This window comes from Salvia hispanica, chromosome 2 (genome assembly GCF_029641045.1).
Source record: "Salvia hispanica isolate PSC_SH4W2 chromosome 2, Shi_PSC_v1, whole genome shotgun sequence".
NCBI classification, from domain to species: Eukaryota; Viridiplantae; Streptophyta; class Magnoliopsida; order Lamiales; family Lamiaceae; genus Salvia; species Salvia hispanica.
This window is the reverse complement of record NC_142693.1, coordinates 28,550,462-28,573,157: the sequence shown is the minus strand read 5'-3', so window position 1 is coordinate 28,573,157 and position 22,696 is coordinate 28,550,462. Positions and strand designations below refer to the sequence as shown.

The 22,696-nt window shown below is 33.2% G+C and overlaps 3 protein-coding genes across 3 annotated transcripts; all 3 read left to right on the top strand.

Annotated features, from left to right (window-relative positions):
* Positions 1–473: 473 nt before the first annotated feature.
* On the top strand, positions 474–11,112 carry LOC125220159 (uncharacterized). Its single transcript, XM_048122311.2, has 9 exons — positions 474–1,106; positions 1,208–1,351; positions 1,897–1,968; positions 5,482–5,625; positions 8,659–8,730; positions 8,833–8,904; positions 8,981–9,052; positions 9,141–9,212; positions 9,607–11,112. The coding sequence occupies exons 1-9, from the start codon at positions 476–478 to the stop codon at positions 10,866–10,868; spliced, it is 2,541 nt and encodes an 846-aa protein (XP_047978268.2). The 5' UTR covers positions 474–475; the 3' UTR covers positions 10,869–11,112.
* Positions 11,113–13,307: 2,195 nt separating this feature from the next.
* ERCC1 (nucleotide repair protein) lies at positions 13,308–17,035 on the top strand. The gene is made up of 10 exons (XM_048103318.2): positions 13,308–13,471; positions 13,828–14,180; positions 14,279–14,363; positions 14,722–14,825; positions 15,516–15,615; positions 15,699–15,775; positions 16,035–16,134; positions 16,214–16,285; positions 16,363–16,431; positions 16,580–17,035. The coding sequence occupies exons 2-10, from the start codon at positions 13,921–13,923 to the stop codon at positions 16,862–16,864; spliced, it is 1,152 nt and encodes a 383-aa protein (XP_047959275.2). The 5' UTR covers positions 13,308–13,471; positions 13,828–13,920; the 3' UTR covers positions 16,865–17,035.
* Positions 17,036–19,185: 2,150 nt separating this feature from the next.
* On the top strand, positions 19,186–22,524 carry LOC125217495 (3-ketoacyl-CoA synthase 19-like). The gene is made up of 3 exons (XM_048119020.2): positions 19,186–19,815; positions 20,575–21,003; positions 21,922–22,524. The coding sequence occupies exons 1-3, from the start codon at positions 19,217–19,219 to the stop codon at positions 22,298–22,300; spliced, it is 1,407 nt and encodes a 468-aa protein (XP_047974977.2). The 5' UTR covers positions 19,186–19,216; the 3' UTR covers positions 22,301–22,524.
* The last annotated feature ends 172 nt before the right edge of the window (positions 22,525–22,696 follow it).

Sequence of the window (22,696 nt, the reverse complement as noted above, 5' to 3'; positions counted from 1 at the left end):
GATGGAACGGAGTGAGTAGTACACCCTCCGTCCCAAGAAAGTTGAGTCGTATTCCTTTTTAGTCCGTCCCAATAAAGTTGAGTCATTTCTTTTTTTAACAAAAGACAAAACATCTAATCATTCTTTTTTTATTCCATCATTTACTTTACTCTCTGTTATCTTTTCTTTTTTTATCTCTTCTATTTATTTAATATAAATTCTTAATCTCCGTGTCCCAAAGTTTTGTCACAATTTTTTTTTGGGACGGAGGGAGTATTTTTTTAAAAATTTGTGAGTGTACTTATGAAATAACGTGGGACAGCTGGAATTGTTATTTTTTAACGCACAGCCCTCCATAAATTTGAACACGTGCAGCTACACGACGACAGGAAAGTGTTGGGAATGAAGCACGCCATCAATTGATTTGACTTATAAATATAGTCTTAGCAGTCGCTTTCAAATAATCACCACAGTAATTAGCATTAGCAATTTGATTATGAAGTGGCTTCCCCCAGTTTTCCAATCTTGTCTCGTCCTTTTCCTTTCCTGTCTGAGCATTGCTAATGCTACATCACTTGAAATAAAAAGGGACGAATCTTCTCTTCTTGCTTTCAAAGCCCTCATCACTTCAGATCCTCACAATGTTATAAAGCAAAGTTGGAGCACTCGGACCCATTTTTGCTCATGGATAGGAGTCACTTGTGATTCCCATGGCATTAGGGTGACTAGAGTAAATATCTCGAATATGGAAGTCGAAGGCAGCATTCCACCCGAAATCGGAAATCTTGATTCTCTGATTTCTCTTGATCTAAGTGGAAACAATCTTCATGGTCCTATTGCTCCATCAATCTTCAATCTAACGGCAATCGAATCTATTCATTTGTCCATGAATCTATTCTCGGGTACGCTTCCAAACGACATCTGCACGCACAAAAGGCTTCAAAAACTCAAACTGCTTGATCTATCCGTCAACGATTTGAAGGGAGATATACCCTCGAGTTTGGATCAATGCCCACAGCTTGAGATAATAAGGCTTCAAAACAACTACTTCAGTGGACATGTACCCAGAGAAATTGGGAACATCACACAGCTTAAGGAATTAAACCTCTATAGAAACTATTTAAGAGGTATACTACTGATATGCTCAGAATTTAATTCTATTTTGTTTAGAATATAATCATTTAATTGTTATTTTACACTACTGTGATAGATTGATATGATTTTGCAGGAGTTATTCCAGAAGAGATTTATCATCTTCATAATTTACAAATGTTGGATTTGGGGTACAATGAGTTGTCAGGCCCTTTGTCGCCTGCTATTGGAAATATGAAAGCATTACAAGACTTAAGCCTTGGCAACAATGCTTTATCCGGTAACGTTTCTACCTTTTTTCTCTTTTTTTTTTTCATGTATACGCGAAATTCGAAAATATATTCTCATGACCCATGATAGACGTAATTTTATTTATTTATTTTCATATTTTAGAAATACAGTTAATTTCACTTTGGATATACCGGTCTACCTAATACATTTAATTCATTGTTTTGAAGTATAAATGAATAAGAAAAAATTGAACACCGAAGAGATTATGAAATAAATTTAAAAAATTAAGTAAGAAAGAGAATAAAGTTAAAAATATTAGATATGACAAAAAAAAAAGGGAAAGAGAACAGAATAAATATATTAAATGCAACAAGGTGTTGAACTTTGCCATATCTATATGTGTGTGTACAGTTGGATTCAAATTATTGTAAACATATGTGGGACATTTTCGGGGTCGCTGACCTCTGTGTAGCATAAAAATGATAGTTATGCGATTTGTTATTAAGATGCATACTTGTTTTAAACTTTTTATCATAATCTATGATTCATACTCTTTTATATTTAGAGATTTATCTTCCAAATAATGTCTTTCAGGCCCGATACCTTCTATGATTGGAAATCTATCAAATATGAAGACCATACTTCTCTCTCACAACACATTAGATGGTGAGTTTCAATCCTCCATAGTTTGAGAAAATATTCAATGAACCTTCCACACCAAAGTTGGTGTGCCAAACTAATTAATCTTTGACAAATAAAAAAAATAAATGGCTAACTCCCAACTAGATATGCCAACTAATAAAGTTATTTTTAGAAAATATTCATTAAACTTGGAAGATATTCATTAAATTATTTTTATAAAATAAGGCATAATTTTTTATATTGAAATTATCAATATTTTTTTACCTCCTGCATATATACTACATACTTATATAGTTGCAAAATATTCATCAACATTTGCCAACATTAAAAAATACTCCATCCGTCCCACAAAGTTTTTCCCCGTTTGGCTTAACATGAATTTTTAAAAATTGTTTGATTTTATATTAAATGGATGTCTGTAGTAGAATAAGGATCCTATATTGAGGAGATTGATTAGTATATTCAATGTATTTTTTTGGAAATATTCTAATTGGGACAAACTTTAGGGACGGACTAAAATGGTAAATGGACAAACTTTGTGGAATGGGGGAAATAAGTATAATCACGGAGTACAATACTTAGTTAGTGTTATTTAAAATTTTATGGTTACAATTTTCTTTTTCTTATATATTTATGTCTAAAATGTAACTGAAGATACACACAAACAAAAAGTGTGATCATAATTTAATTTTTCTATTTTTTAGTGCATTTAAACAGTTGGTACTTAGTAACTTAATATAAAAGTAAAAAATTAAATTATAACTACTTATATTTATATGTAGGAGGAAAAAGTATTAGCAATTTTAAGATTATACAATATTCTATGAATGTGGTTTAATAAAATTTTCAAGTTTTTTAATGCATTAAATAGGTTTTATATTTACTTAGTAACTTAATATGAATATTAAATTATAACTATACAAGTGTATCAATATATTTATATATAGGAGGAAAAAATATAAGCAATTTTTATATTATAGAATATTCCATAAAAGTGGTTTAATAAATTTTTTAAGTTTTTTAATGCATTAAATAGGTTATATTTTTACTTAGAAACTTAATATCGAAAATAAGAATTTAATTATACTATATAAGTGTGTCAATATATTTATATATAGGAGGAAAAAAATATTGACAATTTCAATTTTTAGATTATGCAATATCCCATAAAAGTGGTTTAGTAAATATCTTCTAAAAGTACCTTCATTAATTGGCATGTCTAGTCATTTGTATTTTTATTTGTTAAAGATTAATTGATTGAGTACACCACCTCCGTAATGCCAGTTCACTAAATATTTTCTTAAGAGTAATGATTTAGAGACATAATGTCTCCAAGACATAATGCCCCTATGTCACTTTGCCATAAACCAAATTATTATATGGACTAATATACCCTTATTTTAAATTATAAAAGGAAAGACAATTCATTTATTATATCATTTATCTAAGTAATCAATCAAATTCATATCAAAAGTCAACTTACCAAATTACACTCTTTTATCAAAATATACTCAATAATCTAAATATACTCAATCAAAACTAACGAGACTAAATTGCATAAATCTCAAATATATTAATTTGTCACTCCATAAATAATAAAAATGACTACATGCATATACATACTTAATTTATTAGTATTATCATCCAACGAAATAGTAATATATAATCATTCGAATTAAATTATTTTATTAGTATTAAATAATTAATAAAATTCTAAATCATAAAAATGACTACATGTATATACACTTAATTTTTAATGTTATCATCCAACGAAATAGTAATAATTATTCGCATCAAATTATTTTCTTAGTGGTATTAAATAATTATTAAAATTCTAAGTCGTAAAAATGACTACATAAACATACATACTTAATTCTTAGTCTTATTATCCAACGGTATAGTAATAGTCATTCGCATCAAATTATATTATTATTATTAAATAATTATTAATATTCTAAGTCTTAAAAATGACGACATGCACATACATACTTAAATTTTTCGTGTTATCGTCCAACGGAATAGTTATAGTCATTCGCATCAAATTATTTTATTAGTACTCTATTAAATAATTATTTTTTAAAGAAAGTATTAAATAATTATTAAAATTCTAAGTTATAAAAACGACTACTATGTGCATACACTTCATTTTTAATTGTTATCATCTAACGAAATAATAATAGTCATTCGCATCAAATTATATTATTAGTTGTACTATAAAATAACTATTAAAATTCTTAGTCATAAAAATGACTACATGCATATACATACTTAATTTCTTAGTGTTATCGTCCAACGAAATAGTAATAGTCGTTCACATCTAATTATTTTATTAGTACTAAAAAATTATTAAAATTCTAAGTCATAAAAATGACTACATGCATATACATACTTAATTGCTTAGTGTTATTGCCCAATGTAATAGTAATAATCATTCACATCTAATTATTTATTAGTATTAAATAATTATTAAAATTTCAAGTCATAAAAACGAGTACATGTGTATATATACTTAATTTCTAATTGTTATCATCTAACGAAATAGTAATAATTATTCGCATCAAATTATTTTATTTGTAGTATGAAATAATTATTAAAATCTAAGTCATAAAAATGACTAAATGCACATACATACTTAATCTCTTAGTGTTAACATCCAAAGGAATAGTTATAGTCATTCGCATCAAATTATTTTATTAGTATTAAATAATTATTAAAATTCTTAGTCATAAAAATGAATACATGCGTTCATATACTTATTTTCTTGTTATCGTCAAACGAAAGAGTATAGTCATTCACATCAATTTTTTTTATTTATTTTAAATAATATTTAAAATTCTAAATTGTAAAATACTAGTAGTATACATATGTTATATACTGTACTTATTATCATCTAATGAAAGGATAATAGTCATTGGCATCAAAGTGTTTTAATAGTAAATATAAATTCCAAATTCAATAATGTTTTGTAAAAATAAAATTAAGATTGAGTACTAAATTTATTAAATACCTATAAGTTTAGAATTTTAAAAATATTGTATAAAGTATTATTTAAATAAAGGTTAATTCATTATATTAAATTAAATTTAAATAAACTAATATTACGTGAAGTTAGAAAGAATATTTCAAAAGCATATTTATGTAATGAATTTAAATAAACTAATACTTAGCTGTTTGGAAATTTATGAGAGATTGGTGAGAAGATTTGAGTATATATATTTGCTTAAATCAAGTCATCTATAAATATACACAATTTTTCTATGCGAGTAATTTTTAAATATAAATAAATGTTTCATATGCATAAGGGTAGTATGGTATATGTACAAAACATAAATTTAAATAAAAATCTAAAACAATCTAAAATGGCTATTATAATCCCATTATAGCATTATGGCTTAAAGACATTATGTCTCAAAAACATTTTCGAATATCTAAAATGTATAGTTAACTTTTGTGATCATAGTATAATTTTAAAGGATTTATTTCAAAAAATATTCTTCTTCATTACACGTATTGATATGAATATTAATAATTTTTCAGGACCCTTACCGCCTTCCATATTCAACTTGACTTCCTTGGAAAATTTAATTTTAGAAGGTAACGAATTTAGTGGGGTATTGCCTTCGGAAATTCAGAACATGAAAGAGATGAAGGCTTTGTATCTTCGGAACATTGCTTGTACTGGTAAGACTTAATTATAACTCTACAGTTTTAAACATACTCTAACTCTTTCTTTCCCTATGATCAATTAGGCTCTGTTTGATACATGGAATTAGAAGCATGGAATTAGAATTTGAGTCTTTAATTCTAAATTTAATATTTAGTACCACAAAAATATTTGAATTTGGAATTAAATTCCAATTCCAATCTTTCAATTACACAATTTGAATTTCATATTAAAAGCAGTAGAAAATTGGAATTGTAAATGGTCATAAAATTAGATAGCTTCACTATATATCTATCTCGCACACATCAAACACACATACTATACACATTTCACACACTACACACATTTCACACACACTACACATATTTCACACACTACACGCACTTCACATCCACTACACACTACACACATTTCACACAATTCACATACTACACACATTTCACACATTTCAACCATCTGTTTTTTGGAAAAAAAAATATCAGTATTAAGATTTTTGTTATCTGAACTGAACCGAATTTAAAAAACTGAAATTTACCAAAAGTTAAAACTGAACCAAATTTAAAATTTCAGTTTGTGAATATTGAATAGTGTGTGTGCAGGGTGTGTATTTTGTATATAGCGTGTGTATTTTTGTGAAATTTGAGTGTGTGCAAAGTAGGTAGTATGTGTAATTTGTGTAAAATTTGTGTCGTGTGTGTATTTCGTGTGTAATGTGTGTATTTTGTGTGTAATGTGTGTGCAATGTGGGAAGTATATGTATTTTGTGTATAGTGTATGCAGTGTGTTTATTTTGTGTACAACGTGCGTGTAGAGTGTGTTTTTTTGTATAGCGTGTGGGTGTGTATTTTGTGTATAGTGCGTGTAGTGTGTGTGTATTTTATGTATAGTGCGTGTAGTGTGTGTGTATTTTGTGTATAGTGTGTGTGTAATGTGTGTAATTTGTGTATAGCGTGTGTAGTGTGTGTATTTTGTGTATAGCGTGTGTAGATTGTGGAGTGTGTATTTGTGTATTTAGTGTAAAATGCGCGTGTGTGTGTATTTTGTGTATAATATGCATGCACAACTTCTTTAATTTCAAATCCGAATCAATTATTTTATTTTATCAAACATAGGATTTAGAATTTGATTATAATTCAATTCCTTCCGGTTCAATCTTATTCAAATTCCGTATACCAAACAGAACATTACAATAATTGTGACCCACTCCAATTAGTTGTGTGTCTTAAAAAATCTGTGCCTTTTTCTTTGTTTAGCATATTTATTAGGACTAAATAGATATTTTTAAAAGTATCTGAATTAAATTTATTTATTTATTTTTAAATAAATGTAGTACACTATTTAAGGGCCTTGCTGTAGCTTGTAGTACACTGGTCACAATATGAGTAACATTTTTTAGAAATGATGTGTAACATAGTAATTTGTTAGGAATATGACATGTTTTCTTTTTTAGTTTGTCCCTATTAAGGTAATATATTTTCTTCTAAATACATCCAATCAGTTTTTCTATTCCATATAAAATATTCATTTTTCTTTTTCTTTCTATTTTAATACTCCCTCTGTCCCATTAAAAATACAACGTTTTCCTTTTTTGGTTGTCCCATTAAAAATGAAACGTTTCCTAAAATGAAAACAACTCTATCTCTACTTTTTCATCTCTCTTACTTTACTCTCTCTTCATTAACTCACAAAACAACACTACATAAAATCTCGTGTCGATTCTCAAATGTTGCATTTTAAGTGGGACAAAGGGAGTACTTTTTACACCCACCTTTTCTCTCTCCAATTAAACACATTAACTAGTACTACCTTCGTCACTGAAAGGTTGACACAGTTTACCATTTCGGTCTGTCCTTGAAAGTTTGACACACTTCACTTTTTTACCATTTTTGGTAGTGGACTTCATATTCCACTAACTCATTACTACTCACATTTTATTATAAAACTAATACTTTAAAAGTAGGACCCACATCCTACTAACTTTTTCAACTCACTTTCCATTACATTTTTTAAAATTCATATCGGGTCAAAGTGTGCCAATATTTGGGGGACGGAGGTAGTAACTCCTAAAACCCGTGCCGACCAAAATATGTGTCATCTTAGCCAGGATGGAGGGAGTATTACTTATTGTAAGTTTATAATTGCTGAAAAATTCTAATTTGTATTGATATTGATTAATTAAATATAATTAACCTATTGATGTTATATATAATTGAATTTTATTCAACATGCATAATAATATTATTACAATAAGGAATATCCCTATAAAAGTATGTGAACTTTTCATTTCCGTCCGTCCTATAAATGATGTGCATTTAACTTTTGGAAAGTTACACTTCCTCTTTTTACAAGAAAGTTGAGTCATTTTATTTTTTGATCTCGTTTTGAAAAAATCGTAATAAATAGTTAGAGTGGATATATAGTAAAGTAAAATTGAGAATAACGAAGGTAAGAGTCTCTCTGCATTATTTTCGGTTTTACTTTACTATTTATCCACTCTAATTATTTATTACGATTTTTTCAAAAATAAGTGCGAAAAATGAAGTGACTCAACTTTCTTGGGACAAGAGGGAGTATCAATTTAATAATGTTGGTACCATTATCCACTAATACTACTTTAACTATCATTCTCCTCCTCTCTCTTACTTTATCATACATTCTTTTCCTCTCTATCTTACTTTACCAATTTTTTCTTAATTCTGGTACTATATCTATTGTTCATATTTTTATAGAACAGATGAATATATTTTTTATAAGGTTATTCATGCATACACACTCGAACTCTATATTAATATGATATTGTTCTGCCTTTAGCATTTTACTCTTGCGACGTACACAGACTAATGGAATAAAGATTGCATTTATATATTGCTTGTACCTTTTTCTAATTCTCTAATTTGAAATTATTTGACCCCAACCCCAACGGTTTTTATGGTTTATTAGTACTTTTCTTATTTGATATATATGAATTCAAATTTAATCAATAATTACTTTCTCATATTAGAATCCATGTCAGATAAACACACCCAATATATTTCCCCTCTATTTTTCAGGTCCAATACCGCCTACCATTGGAAATTTATCAAAGTTGATGCTCTTAGATCTCTCTTACAATAATCTCAGTGGTAAGCTTGTTCCTCCCATTGCAACAAGATCAAGATGTACCCTCTTAGAATAATTACTACTTCAACTATGTTTTGGAAACAAACCATTCATTTAATTTTCAGGTCCAATACCATCCACTATTGGGAATCTTGCCAATTTACAACATCTTATACTCGCATCGAACACATTAAATGGTGAGCTTCTATCCTCCATATCTAACTAAAAAAGAAAGAAATATATAAATAATTAAGTTGTCATGCATTTGATTAGGTCCGATACCATCCATCTTTGGAAATCTATCAAATTTGTTTACTCTAGACCTCTCTTGGAACAAATTAAATGGTGAGCTTTTATTTTCTTTCGATCGCAGCTCCATGCTTTGTTGAGATGTAAAGACTTTTTTCATATACTTCTCATCATTCCGACCCAGGTGTATTACCATCCAGCATTGGAAATCTATCAAGTTTGACATCTCTACATGTCGCGTCCAACAAATTAAATGGTGAGCTTCTATTCTCTATCTTCAGTTCCATGCTTTGTTGATGCAAAGAATATAGAGTAAAAGTCAATTTTAGTCCTAAATATATTATCACAATACGAATTTGGTAAAAAATATTCACTTTTTAAAAAACAGGTTCATAACAAATGAAAATGTAGCCGAAGTGGTCCTTTTTTATACGGTTCCGTAAAAAAACTAACGGTAATTGCACGGTAGCATGACCATTAGTTTTTTGACGGAACCGTAAAAAAAAAAAAACCACTACGACAAGGATTTCATTTGCTATGCACCTGTTTTGAACCAAATTTGTATTTTGGTCATATATTTAGAACTAAGATTGACTTTTACTCAAGAATATAATTTAATTTTAAAAATTCTTCTCACCATTCCAACCCAGGTAAATTACCATCCAGCATTGGAAATATGTCAAATTTGATGTCTCTACAACTCACTTCCAACAAATTACATGGTGAGCTTCCATCCTCCATTTGCAAGATAACAACTCTTCAAATTCTTATTCTCTCAGATAACAGTCTGTCAAAAACAATTCCACGATGCTTTGGAAATATGGATAAATCATTGGTCATCTTACATTTGAATGGGAATCAGTTTAGTGGCCCGATTCCAACATTTAGCAAGGGTTGTAGTCTCGCGTCCATCAATTTGAGTGGTAATAAATTGCAAGGGGAATTACCTGAATCTTTAATCAACTGCAAAAGCCTATTGGGCATCGACGTTGGAAATAATAGAATACATGGAGAATTTCCATACTGGATGGAAGCCCTTCCTCAAATTCGGGTGCTCATCTTGAGGTCTAACAAGTTTGATGGTAACATATCACTGACTTCTTCAGGACCTGACCTTCCATTTCATGATTTGCAAGTTTTAGATATATCTCATAATGCATTTGCGGGCGCTCTACCTATCAAGAATTTCAAAGCAATGATAAACATGACCGATAAAAGTTATACTTTAGAGACTTATGCATTTACAAGGTATGTGCGGATGAGAATCACTTTGAAAGGCCAGGATCAATTATTGCAAAGACTGCTGGATGCCTTTACGATGATTGACTTATCCTCCAATAAATTTTCTGGAAGTATTGCACAATCAATAGGAAATCTTAAGTATCTCAAATACTTGAACTTGTCACATAATAACCTTATAGGAAATATACCTTCCTCTCTTGCAAACATGAGTGAACTTGAATCCTTGGACTTGTCATCAAACAATCTGGACGGAGTAATTCCAAGTGAATTGACAAGGTTGACATTTCTTACGAAATTAAACCTTTCAATGAATGATCTAGTGGGACTGATACCACGATCTAACCAGTTTTCTACATTTGAGAATGATTCGTATGTAGGAAATTTGGGGCTATGTGGAGTTCCGTTGACGAGAAAATGCAATGACGAGAGTGGGCCAAAAGAAGAACTTGAAGATGATGAAGAAGAAGAAGATGGATATTTTATAGATGGATTTGGGTGGAAAAGTGTAGTGATGGGGTATGGATGTGGACTCATAGTTGGAATTGGTACAGGTTGTTGTGTTTTTCGATATGGAAAGCCAAGATGGTTGGTTGAATTCTTCTCTAGCGTTGGATATGATAAGAAGAGAAAGAGACGCAACAGAGCCACACCAACACAGAGGAGAAGTTGATTCAAAACAGAAGGTTGTGCACTTCTTTTGATAGTGATCATGTTCTTTCCATGCTCGTTTCTTTGTCTTCTTTTCGGTTTTTATATATCCTAATCCTATTGATTTCGACCATAGAGAGCTTGTGCTTGAGTTGTTTCTTTCTTTTATGTTTTGATTTTGCATAATAATACACATTAAATATATTTGACTTTTTAATCTTGAATTCGACCATCTTTCGTAATTTATTTGACGATTTACCCTTGAATTAGTATATGTGGGTTGTATATAAATTTGTTACTAGTAATGTAAAACCTCTTGCATATAATGCTAATTCAATCAAGTAAGGCAGCAAAATAGAGTACTTTACTAGCGTTTTCAGAGGATTTGTGGAGACGAAAAGAAACCATTGCGAAATTGATGTGAATCCGGGTATTCACAATCATAGGATGCAACGACATCGAGGGCCATGGGTTGATTGGGGTCCGAAAAGAAGGTGGAGATATGGCAAGGAGCCAAGCCGGATTCGAAGGTCTGACTCAAACCAGAATTTGCCTATCAAAATGATGTCCAAATGCTGTTCTAAGACCACCATTATCTTCATCGTCAAAAGAGCTTCGCGTGAGTACCTTACACGCCTCAATCGGAGCTCGGATGAGGAAGTTATGGCCGTTTGACGAAAGTCGCGCAGAGCTGCCAAAAATGCCCGGTCACAGAGAAAACGCCCGGTCAAGGCCCCAAAACGCCCGGGCCGGGCGTTTTGCCCTGCCATTTTTTAAGATTTCAAAGACTATTTTCCCTATTACTTTTGTTTTAGTATAAATACTCTTTTTAGGGTTTTCATTTTCAGCTTTTGAATATTTGTAAGAGACAATTTCTCCATATTTGAGAGCTCACCTTCTTCATCTTTTGAAGACTTATCAAATTCCTTTGGGTTGCATTCGATCTTTTGCCGGACTAAGGTTGATTGTAAAGGTATGCTTGCTAGTTCTTGTGTTGCTAGTTTGTGGAGCCATTAGGTGTTTGCATGTGAAAGTGCCTTTGGGATTTCTTTCTTGTTCTTCACCTAAATCATAACACTAATCCATCCTCTATCCTTTTATCCATTTTTCTTGTTCCATTTCTTGATTTATCTTATTTATTTGTTGGGTTTATTTACAAAAATAAGTTCGGGGCAAATTCATGAGTCTTCAATCTAGAAGATTCACATTAGAAATTGTACCATTGTACCACAATATCAGACACTGCGACATTTCATCGAACAGATTGCAATCACTCTTTCTGGTTTCTAAGATTGTAACTTTGCCTCTCTCTACATTGAAATTTGTGGGTCTCTAACTATAACAATGATAGTTTAAATTGGGACTGGATTTGGAGCATTCTTTACTCCATATGGAAGGCCAAATTGGTGGAATTTTGTGAATGATATGAAATTATTCAGATTATTAATTTTCTTAATTTAGTAAGTCCGACATTAAAGTTTTTATTCAAATTAAAAAAAATTATTCCCCCGTCCCGCTTAAGATGACACGTTTCTTTTTAGTTTGTTCCAACTAAGATGCCAAATTTTCTTCTTTAGAAACTTTCTCTCTCTAATTAATACATCCATTAAAATATCCCTCTTTCATTCTCTCTCTATTTTACTCCCTCCGTTCCGCTTTAGAAGTCCCGGTTGATCAATTTTGGGCGTCCCGCTTTAGGAGTCCCGGTTGAGATAAATTAATAAAAAATACCTACAAAGTGTTAAAAGTGAGTCCCAACCTCCACTACAACTAATAAAAAAGTGTTAAAAGTGGGTCCCAACCTCCACTACGATATTTATTTATTGGACACTCAATTAAAAGTGGGTCCCAACATCCACTACAATATTTATTTATTACACAGTCAAACACTTTTTTCTTAAAACATGTACCCGACTCAACCGGGACTCCTAAAGCGGGACAGAGGGAGTAATATTTACACCCACATTTTCTTTCTCCAATTAAACACTTTAACCAATACTCCTTCTGTCCACGAATAGGAGTCTCGTTTTTCCATTTAGGTTCGTCCACGAATAGAAGTCCCGGTTCATAATTATCATAAACGGAAGGAGACCCCACATTCCACTAACTCATATCACTCACATATCATTTAAAAACTACTCCCTCCGTTCTATAGTAATAGAGGCGTTTCTTTTCGACACGGAGATTAAGAAAAGTTGTGTTAGATGAATTAAGTAAATGAAGAGTAAAGTGACAAATGAAAAAGGTACTGAGATGAAAAGAGAATAAAGTAAGAGAGAGTATGGATCATTATTTAAAATAATTTTTTTAAAATAATTTTTTTTAAATTTTCGTATAAAAAATTGACCGTCTCCCGGAACAGAAGAAGTATCACACAGGGAGTATGGATCATTATTTAAACAGTAATATATAATCGTCTTAAAAATATATAATCGCATTAATATACGTATGAAAGTATATTCATTTAACAAGAGATTTTTACAGTTAATATTCATTGTTTCTCCCAATTTTCTCCTTTGCCGCGTTTCGCCTCCGCCGTCTGGAACATCGGTGAGCTCCGCCACCGTCGTCCTTATCATTCGCTCCGGCTTTTCTTCCTCCATTACCCGTGCTCTTCCATCGGAGGTACTTTACCCTCTTCATCTGAATTAGGTCCAATTATATGCTACGAATTTCTGGAAACAAGTTCTTAATTTGCTCTAATTCATGAATTTACTCTGTTCTCTAAAACTTCTTCTATGCGAAGTTATTTCACAATTATCCGCCAAATCGCTTACCATTAAACATAAATTTCTGTAGTCAAGGCTGGATGTTTACTGAAATTGAATTATTTAGAAAATTTATCGAAATTGATTCGGTTGTTCTGCGTTAATTGAAAGTTATTCCACCAAAAAATATGCTTTCATGCGGTTCATTCGCAGAATTAATTGTTCAGAAAGTTGGGGAAATCATAATGTTAGCTTCTATTTAAATTAATAAAGGAAGTAGAGAGAGAGCCGGTGAGCTCTCCGATTATGCGAGTGGAATAGAAGGGAGGGATTTCGAAGGCTGAATTAGGAGAGTGAGTTGTGAAGATGGAAAACAGAGATGATCCTGGGAAGCAGGATGACAGTCAGAAACAGAAGAATGCCTCATTTGTTGTGAAGATACCTTCTTATGAAGAAGTGGTTGAAAGTTCGCAACCTAAGTCACAGTCGCTATTCAAGCCTTCGCCCTCGTTTTCGCAAGCATTTGACTTTATAAAAAACACTGAATTTTACACCACCCCGCCACCTGCGCAAATGGTTCAGCCCTCTGTAGATGCCCCCTCATCCTCTCAAGTATCCAATCAAAGGTCTCTCTCTCTCATTTATGAAAATGCTTTATTTTTGGCTTTCGAGTGGTTCATGTAGGTTGTTGGTTACATCAAGAGCTATTTTTGTCATCTTCTAGGCAAACCATTCAATCTCAAGCTCCATCCACATCAGTTTCATCAGCTGGTGCAAATCGGAATGCCATCATCGTTAGCCACAGACAGGTGAATTACTTTTGTTGTGCACGCGAATGAATATGGTTGATCATTAATGATGTTTTAATACATATGTGAATTAGCATATGCCAAACTCATTGTTGATGTTTAATTAGTTATGTGGATTGTGAACTCAGAATGACTAAACATAGCCTGGGGAGTTTTTTTATATTACTTGGTCATATACATATTATTAACCTGCATTTATATATGCTTGGGTGAACAGCTCCATTTTTCTTTCTCTTTCTTTGAAAGTGACCTTTAGTCAGTTAAAATGTGAAGATTAGCCACCACATTTTGATATAATGCATTTTTTAACTTCTATTTGGCATAAAAGTTGGTGACTTGTATTTCATTTGTAATGCAGAAGGGCAACCCTTTACTAAAACACATAAGGAATGTCCGATGGGTTTTCGCTGATGTTGTTTGCGATTATTTGTTGGGCCAAAGTTCATGTGCACTATATTTGAGGTAATATAGTTCATCTAAGGTCCAACTACTGCAGGACGTTTTTAAATTGGGAATTAAATACATTTGCTATGTCATGGTTTGACAGCACTCTTATTCAGATGTGGCCACTGTTATGATGATAGAAACATGTGTTTTGGCACAGCCACTTGATACTATCATGTTGAAATGCACCTTTGCGATCTACCTTAAATCTCAAGAAATTACCTTTAACAATTGAACAACAGTATCTGTGCAACAATGAGAACTATAAACCTAATTTGGCCACGTTGATGTGGCCAAATCTTGGTTCACTAGTACTTATTGGCTTCCAAAGACCAAAAGTTGAATGGAAGTAAGTTTATAATTTGATATATCCAGAAGCAAGATATAATATCCTTAACACATTGAGAAAATAAACTGCATTTTTGTTATACTATCGTTATATGGTAAGAAAGTCTTTTGATGTTTAAGCACTTTCTGTGGAAAATTTGACAAAATTCCAACAGAGGGAGGGAGGGAGTGAGTATGTTTTATGCTTAAAAATGTTGTTGAGAAGTTACAAGGAAGCTGTGTCTCGTAGAATAACTTGTAACAAAGATGACTCCTTAGTCCTTATTGTGTTTTGTTAGAATCAAGCATATCTTTCCATTGTCTATTCAGTCAGTACAGCGATCCTCTTGTGTAATCAGGATTTACTCTCGTCTTGTTCAGTCTCCGCTACCATCTTCTACATCCAGATTATTTATATTTCCGGATAAGGGAACTGCAGAAGAATTTCAAGCTTCGCGTTGTGTTATGCCACGTTGATGTTGTAAGTCTTTCATATTATCTTATATTTACAAGTTTGGAATGAAATTTTTGTATGGGATCGCTGATTTCTCACATTGGTATCAGGAAGATGTTGCTAAGCCTCTGCTCGAAGTCACAAAAACAGCACTACTGCACGACTGCACTCTTTTATGTGCTTGGAGGTGTATTTTTTTTTGCACAGCTTCCTATTTCTGTTTTCTGCAAAGTTCTTTACACACCAGAATGTAAATGGGAGAATATATTTTGAGCGGAAGCATATTTTATAGAAATTATTATCAGCACGTCAAATTTTACTTTTCGTAGTTAGATGAATAACTTGGTTGTTGAAACTTGAAAACCAATAATTCCCTGCTGCCTGTTTTTTTTTTTTTAATATTTCTTATGTACCTGACTGGTTTCTTACATTTTCTCATAATTTAGCTTGGAAGAGTGTGGTCGGTACCTGGAGACTATTAAAGTTTATGAAAATAAACCTGCGGATCTTATTCAGGGACAAATGGATATGGACTACATGTCAAGGGTATGTCTCATTTTATTAGTTGATTGTTTATTTGCTTCTAGTTGGGAAGCCACTCACCTATGTCCCGTTCTGTACATAGTTAAACCATGCACTCACATCAGTGCGGCATGTTAACAAGACAGACGTCGTTACCCTTGGATCTACTTTTGGGGTAAGGATCTGTGTTTTTATTTTGCAGTAGCTATTGCTGGTTGATATTTTCACTGACTTCACATTCTACCGATTTAGTCTCTCTCAAATATCATGGACGCATCAATGGAAGATCTTGCTCGTTGCCCCGGCATTGGAGAAAGAAAGGTAGTCTATGTTTTCATGCATCCAAAGTGCTTGTCGGGGTTTCTGAAATATGCCAAAAAATTACGCTGATGCTGTTTTTCATTTAATTTACATTTTGTTTTTGTTTTCTGGATATGTCTATCAATTACTCGTAGTCTTTTTACAACAGGTTAGACGCTTGCATGATACTTTCCATGAGCCATTCAAGCGTGCAGTTCCCAACCCTGCTGCACCCGTTGCTGAAAATCCTATCAATAACGAAGGTGGTCCCGCCTCTGGAAGCGAAAGAAACGAGGAAGTTAAGGAGAATCAAGAGACGAGCAAAGACCACAAGAAAGAAGAAGAAATCAGTGTAAGATCTGCCCTGAAGGCTGCATTTGCCAAGTATTCCAGCACCAGAGGAAGCAAGAGGAAGGCAGGGGTGCAGGCTGAACGGGAAGAGGACAACGCCTGAAGAGCCAACGAGAGTGATGACTTTACAAGATAAGTTTTTATACTCAGTGGTGGAAGCTGTTTTTAAGCTATCGTAGTACCATCGATGCATTCACATCTGTGAGTTGTTTCTGTGTTTTCTGCAAGAAAGCCTAATGTACGGCAAGTAAGTTAAATAATTTTTCTCTGGAAATGAGTCGAGATACTAGGATCGGCGGATGATAAAAGCATGCTCGAGCATCCACAAACCAACGAACTATCTCATCACTTCGCTTGCACTATTCTTGGCCTCAAACCTACTTTTCCCTTCGACAACGAAGCGCAACTCAATTGGTAAGAAGCTTCCCCTCCAACCAATAGATTGAGGGTTTGAGTCACCCCAGGATAGATGAGGAACTATGGTTGATCATCTTAAAAAAAATAAACTACTTTTCGCTTCGTCCCTTAACAATCTTATCACTATCTCATCAGTTCACTAGACACTATTCATGGGTCACATCTCATGCTTATTTCTACTTCTTACATTTCATATAATTTGCAATTGGTGTATATTTATAAATCCTAATTAAATTCATATATAATAATTCAATTATAAAAATTTCATTAACTTTAATAATTACATCATTGAAAAAAATAATAATAAAGAAATAGATGATCATAAAAGTGATATAAAAAATGCTAATAATTTAAAGAGGGGTCGAAGCAAGCCCATATTTCTTCTATTAAATCTTGTTGGAGTTGGGTGTGGGCAGCGTCATAGCCCATCAACGAATGACATTGTTGGTAACCTTGAATGACATGTGTTTTCACTTGTGGTCGAGAAGCTCAAGGCGCCGCTTGTGTGTCCGTCTTCCAAATTAGGTGCACTGTATTAATTTTTTTCGTTCTTGATTATCATTGTGTGCAATAAAATGCACGCATATATGATCCTGACACCACATTCTTGTACCACAGGAACTGCGATTTTGTGATTTAGAATTTTTTGTCCCACCACCTTCCCACCCTTTTGCTACACGTTTAAAATGGAAAAAGGAAAATAATTTATTGTTGCATTACCATCCATAGACAAACAAACCAAATACCAGCAACTTCTCTAATTGGTTTACTCGTTAATTTCAACTTAGGAAGCAATGTAGTATTAATTAAGATTTGACAACTCACATGTCACTAAATCAAGGGGCTTCCTCGCCAACTAATATAACTCGTACACAATTAGTACTACAAAGTTGAAATTAAGTATAATTGGACCATTCACCATTCAATTATATACTTACATAAATGACTAGTCATCCCTTTTTATGAAACTGCGCACTATTATTAAATCAACTCATTCTCATTTTATGCCTTAAATCAAATAGTAAACTTAATATATTTATTCTAGTTAGTAATTTATTAATAGTATTATTATTAGGTTTAATTATTTCTAAATGCACAAAGTTTACACTTTTCAGTTTTTAACCAAAACTAATTTTTTTGCCAAAAATAACAAATATTTAATTTTTTGGAATTTGGCCTGATTTAAATGAATTCCAGCCACAATTAGTCCTATATATGTAGACGCTATAATTTAATGACGTGGCATTTCTTACGTGAGCTGGAAATCTGTGTCATTTGGACAAATACTGTACACCATGTTTTTTTTTAAAATTATTTGCTGGCCAATAAAACAATATTGATTAAAAAAAATTAAAATAAAGTTTTGTATATACATGCTACTATTAAATAAGATCATCTATTATTCAATTATTGCATCAGACTCCAAGCTATAAATAAACCTCTCTACTAAACCAACCCCTCCCCTCCCCTCCCCCATATACCACCCTTCTACCTCATCTCTCTCAATATGGAAATCAAATTAAATCAAGTATTGGACCATTAATCATCTAATGGTATGATTCCATCAAACTCCAAATCAACTATATGAAGTTAACTAACCACACTACTAAATCAACCCCTTCCCCGCATATACCACCCTTCTCCTTCCTCTCTCAATATGGAAATCAAAATCAAATATTATACCATTAAACATTTAATGATATTATTACATCAAACTCCAAATCAACTATAAGTAGTTAATCACTACTAGTCTAAATCAACCCCCATTTATCAGTTATCACCATCTCTCCCTTCTCCACTTCCTCAACATGGAAATTAAAATAAAGTATTGGACCATTGATCATTTAATTACATTATTCCACCAAACCTCAAACTAACTACTACACCAATGTTTTAATTATTTTTTTCTTTCCTACTCTGATAATTTTTCATTAAACTCGTATGGTCCACTGCTAAGACTACCAGCATAACAAATATTCTATAAATAAACCATACTTCTAATCAAACCCCCATCTCCCTCCTTTCTCATTCTCTCATCATGGAATTATCCCTCACATCCCTTATCCTCTTCCTCCTCCTCTCCCTCCTCCCCTTCCTCCTCAAGAGAAAACCCCACTCCACCACCTACATCCTCAACTACGAGTGCTACAAACCCTCCGAATCCCTCAAGCTCGACACCTCGGCCTCGTGCAAGGTCGTCCTCCGCAACCCGAACCTCGGGTGGGAGCAGTACAAATTCCTCCTCAAGACCATGGTCAGCTCCGGCCTGGGCGAGGAGACCTACAGCCCTCCCAGCGTCGTCGCGGGAAGAGAAGCCGACCCCTCCCTCCCCGACTCCCTCCAAGAACTCGACCACATCTTCTACCAAACCCTAGACAACCTCTTCGCCAAATCCAGAGTCTCTCCTCAGGAAATCGACATCCTCGTCGTGAACGTCTCCTTGCTCTCCCCCTCGCCCTCGCTGTCGTCGAGAATCATCAACCGGTATAAGATGCGGCCTGATGTCAAGGCGTTTAACCTCTCCGGGATGGGCTGCAGTGCTAGCCTCGTTGCGGTTGACCTTGTTCGCCACATGTTTAAGGTTTATGGGAATGCGCTCGCTGTCGTCGTCAGCACCGAGTCCCTCGGCCCCAATTGGTACGAACATCTTCTCGTTGGTTGAACCCTAGACCTCGCTACTTATGTAGCCATGCACAATTTAGATGTGGCATTTTCATCTAAAACTTTGATTTATTAAAAAGAGTAGTTGATGGTGTTTCAATTCGGACGTTGTTTTACAAAAATGATAATAAATTAGAATAGAGAGAAAGTAAAGTAAGTAAGAGAATAATGTATATACGACTCTCTTCTATATTATTCTCTTTTATTTTTACTTTCTCTATACTCTAACTATTTATTACTATCATCTTCGTAAAATAACGACCGAAAAGAAACGCCTCACTTATAGTGGGACATAGGGAAACTAGTATTTTTATTCTTTGACTAAATTAAACAGGATTGTTACTCCATTCTTATGACTTTTCATGTGTCACGTTGTATAGATAGGGTTACCCTACAAGTTTTAATTGTTTATTTTAGTAGTAGTATTGTTACTTTTTATTAACACTATTAGTGGTTTCAAGTAATGGCCTCAATAGTTTTGCTAAACATTAATATATGTACATTTGACATTAGTTTTAAGAGATGTGAGTGGAAAAGGTCCATAAAATAAGTCCCATTTTCACAAAAAAATTTATAATAAAATGTAAATTAAGCATTTTAGAAGAATATATGAGTTACTCTTAGAAAAATAGTAAAAGCGAAATTACGAATTATACTATATATATTCATTTTTGGCAAAATGAGATATTTTATCATGGACGGAAGGAATTAGAACCAAGTCATGAATCGCGACAGGTATCGTGGCGTGGACAAATCGATGATGCTCTCGAACTGCCTATTCCGATCCGGCGGCTGCTCCATGCTTCTGACGAACCGGTCAGAATTCCGTGATCGAGCCATCTTCAAACTCAACCATTTGGTAAGAACGCACTTCGGAGCCAACGACGAAGCCCACAACTGCTGCATACAGGTCGAAGATGACGAAGGCTACCCCGGTTTTCGACTGACGAAGAAGCTTACCACAGCAGCCGCAAAGGTGTTTGTTATCAATCTCAAAGTTCTGTTGCCGAAGATCTTGCCGCCATGGGAGATTATCCGGTTCGTTTTTGTTTATCTCCGGTCGGGCAAGAAGAAGAAGAAGCAGCTTATGGAAGCCCTCGGCGGCGCCGGCGGCCTTAATCTCAAGTCCGGTGTTGATCATTTCTGCATTCACCCTGGTGGCAGGTTCGTAAATTGCTACTTAATTACTATAAACTTTAAGTTTGGTATTTTTGATTGGTAATTATTTCTTCGTCCATTTTACTCTAAGTGATCCAGTTTTTTTCAGATGTCTCTTTCAAATAATTACAAATAATATATTTCAAAAATTGAACAAATCTACAATATATCCACTTTACATGCTAAACAATACTGTATAAAATTTTATGTTGATAAAGAAATGTTTCGCTTTGAATGATAAACTAGTAAAATAGGTAAAGTTATGAGGCATGATATGCTAAACTACAAGTTTTAATAAAAATTCAAAATAGTAAAAAGAAAAATGTTGTTAAAATTTATCAGGCGTATGACATAAAAATAGAATATAGAGATCTATCTCACTTTGTATGAAAAGTAGAAAAGAGAAAACAATGATGCATCATGTACAAAAAATTGAAAGGCACTAATTTTTGTAAACAAGTCAAGATAAAAACATGAATATTTTATGTGAAGAAAGTGTAGTTATTTGGTAAATAAGAGGCGTTTGCGAGATTGAAATACCATAAAGTAGAGCATGTAGTCATGTTACTAAAACAAAAATGCACACATTTTGCAATACAACAAATGTATTCCCAATAGTAACATATATATATATATATATATATATAGTTGTTGGGATACTAGCTAGTGGCATACATTGTACAATATGCTTCATTATTGTAGTAGCTAGTGAAATGTGATGATAATTTAAGTTTTGGAATTATTAATTTATAGGTTTAGCTAATTAGCAACATGTTTAATTGATCACATTGATAATTGACTAGCTCTAGTAGTATGTTTTACCTCTTCCCCTCTTTATTTGGCAAATAAGTAAATTAAAAATATATAGAGAGAGAAATGTTACGTTGTTTAGGTAAACTAATAACATGAAACATTGACATTAAGGGCTGTGATCGATGGAGTCGGGAAGAGTCTCGGGCTCAGGGAATACGACCTTGAGCCAGCCCGGATGGCGCTCCACCGCTTCGGCAACACCTCGGCCGGCGGGCTGTGGTACGTGCTCGGGTACATGGAGGCGAAGAAGCGGCTGAAGAAGGGCGACCGGATCATGATGATCAGCTTCGGAGCTGGCTTCAAGTGCAACAATTGTTTGTGGGAAGTTCTTAGAGACTTGGACGATCCGAATGTGTGGGAAGATTGCATCGATCGATACCCTCCTAAGAGTCTCGCGAACCCCTTCACTGAGAAGTACGGTTGGATCAACGATGAGTGCCTCAGCTTCGTTCGGATTAAGGATTGTGTGTTTTCGAGTTGTGCTTCTTAATTTTGTCGTTGGGTAGTTTGGATTGAGGGTTTTGGTTGAGGATTGTTTGTACTAAGAAGGTCGTAACATGTTTTCCTTCAACTAATAGATTGGAGATTCAACTCATTAATGTATAAGTATAAAAGTAGCTGAGTGGATGAGGCATTATAATTGTAGTTGAAAAATAAATATTTGAGTTATTTATCTAGTAACTAATAATGTTGTGATGTTGATTCGTTGAAGAAGATTAGGGTGTATAAATATATTATCATATTTTAATTCAGATTTATTTGTACTTAGATGTTCTAATCATCTTAAATTCTTAATTGATAATGACAAAACTTCAAGATGTTTTTGGTGAAGAAGAAAGTGACATTCTAGGAGTATTATTATGTTTGGTAAAAAAAAAGTAGGTTT

Coding starts and splice junctions, on each gene's coding strand:
- LOC125220159 (XM_048122311.2), top strand. CDS start 476: ATGAAGTGGCTTCCCCCAGTTTTCCAATCTTGTCTCGTCCTTTTCCTT. Junction 1,969..5,481: donor CTCTCACAACACATTAGATG/GTGAGTTTCAAT, acceptor ATAATTTTTCAG/GACCCTTACCGCCTTCCATA. Junction 8,731..8,832: donor CTCTTACAATAATCTCAGTG/GTAAGCTTGTTC, acceptor TTTAATTTTCAG/GTCCAATACCATCCACTATT.
- ERCC1 (XM_048103318.2), top strand. CDS start 13,921: ATGGAAAACAGAGATGATCCTGGGAAGCAGGATGACAGTCAGAAACAG. Junction 16,135..16,213: donor ATATGGACTACATGTCAAGG/GTATGTCTCATT, acceptor TTCTGTACATAG/TTAAACCATGCACTCACATC. Junction 16,432..16,579: donor CCGGCATTGGAGAAAGAAAG/GTAGTCTATGTT, acceptor TTTTTACAACAG/GTTAGACGCTTGCATGATAC.
- LOC125217495 (XM_048119020.2), top strand. CDS start 19,217: ATGGAATTATCCCTCACATCCCTTATCCTCTTCCTCCTCCTCTCCCTC. Junction 19,816..20,574: donor GAGTCCCTCGGCCCCAATTG/GTACGAACATCT, acceptor GAATCGCGACAG/GTATCGTGGCGTGGACAAAT. Junction 21,004..21,921: donor TGCATTCACCCTGGTGGCAG/GTTCGTAAATTG, acceptor ATTGACATTAAG/GGCTGTGATCGATGGAGTCG.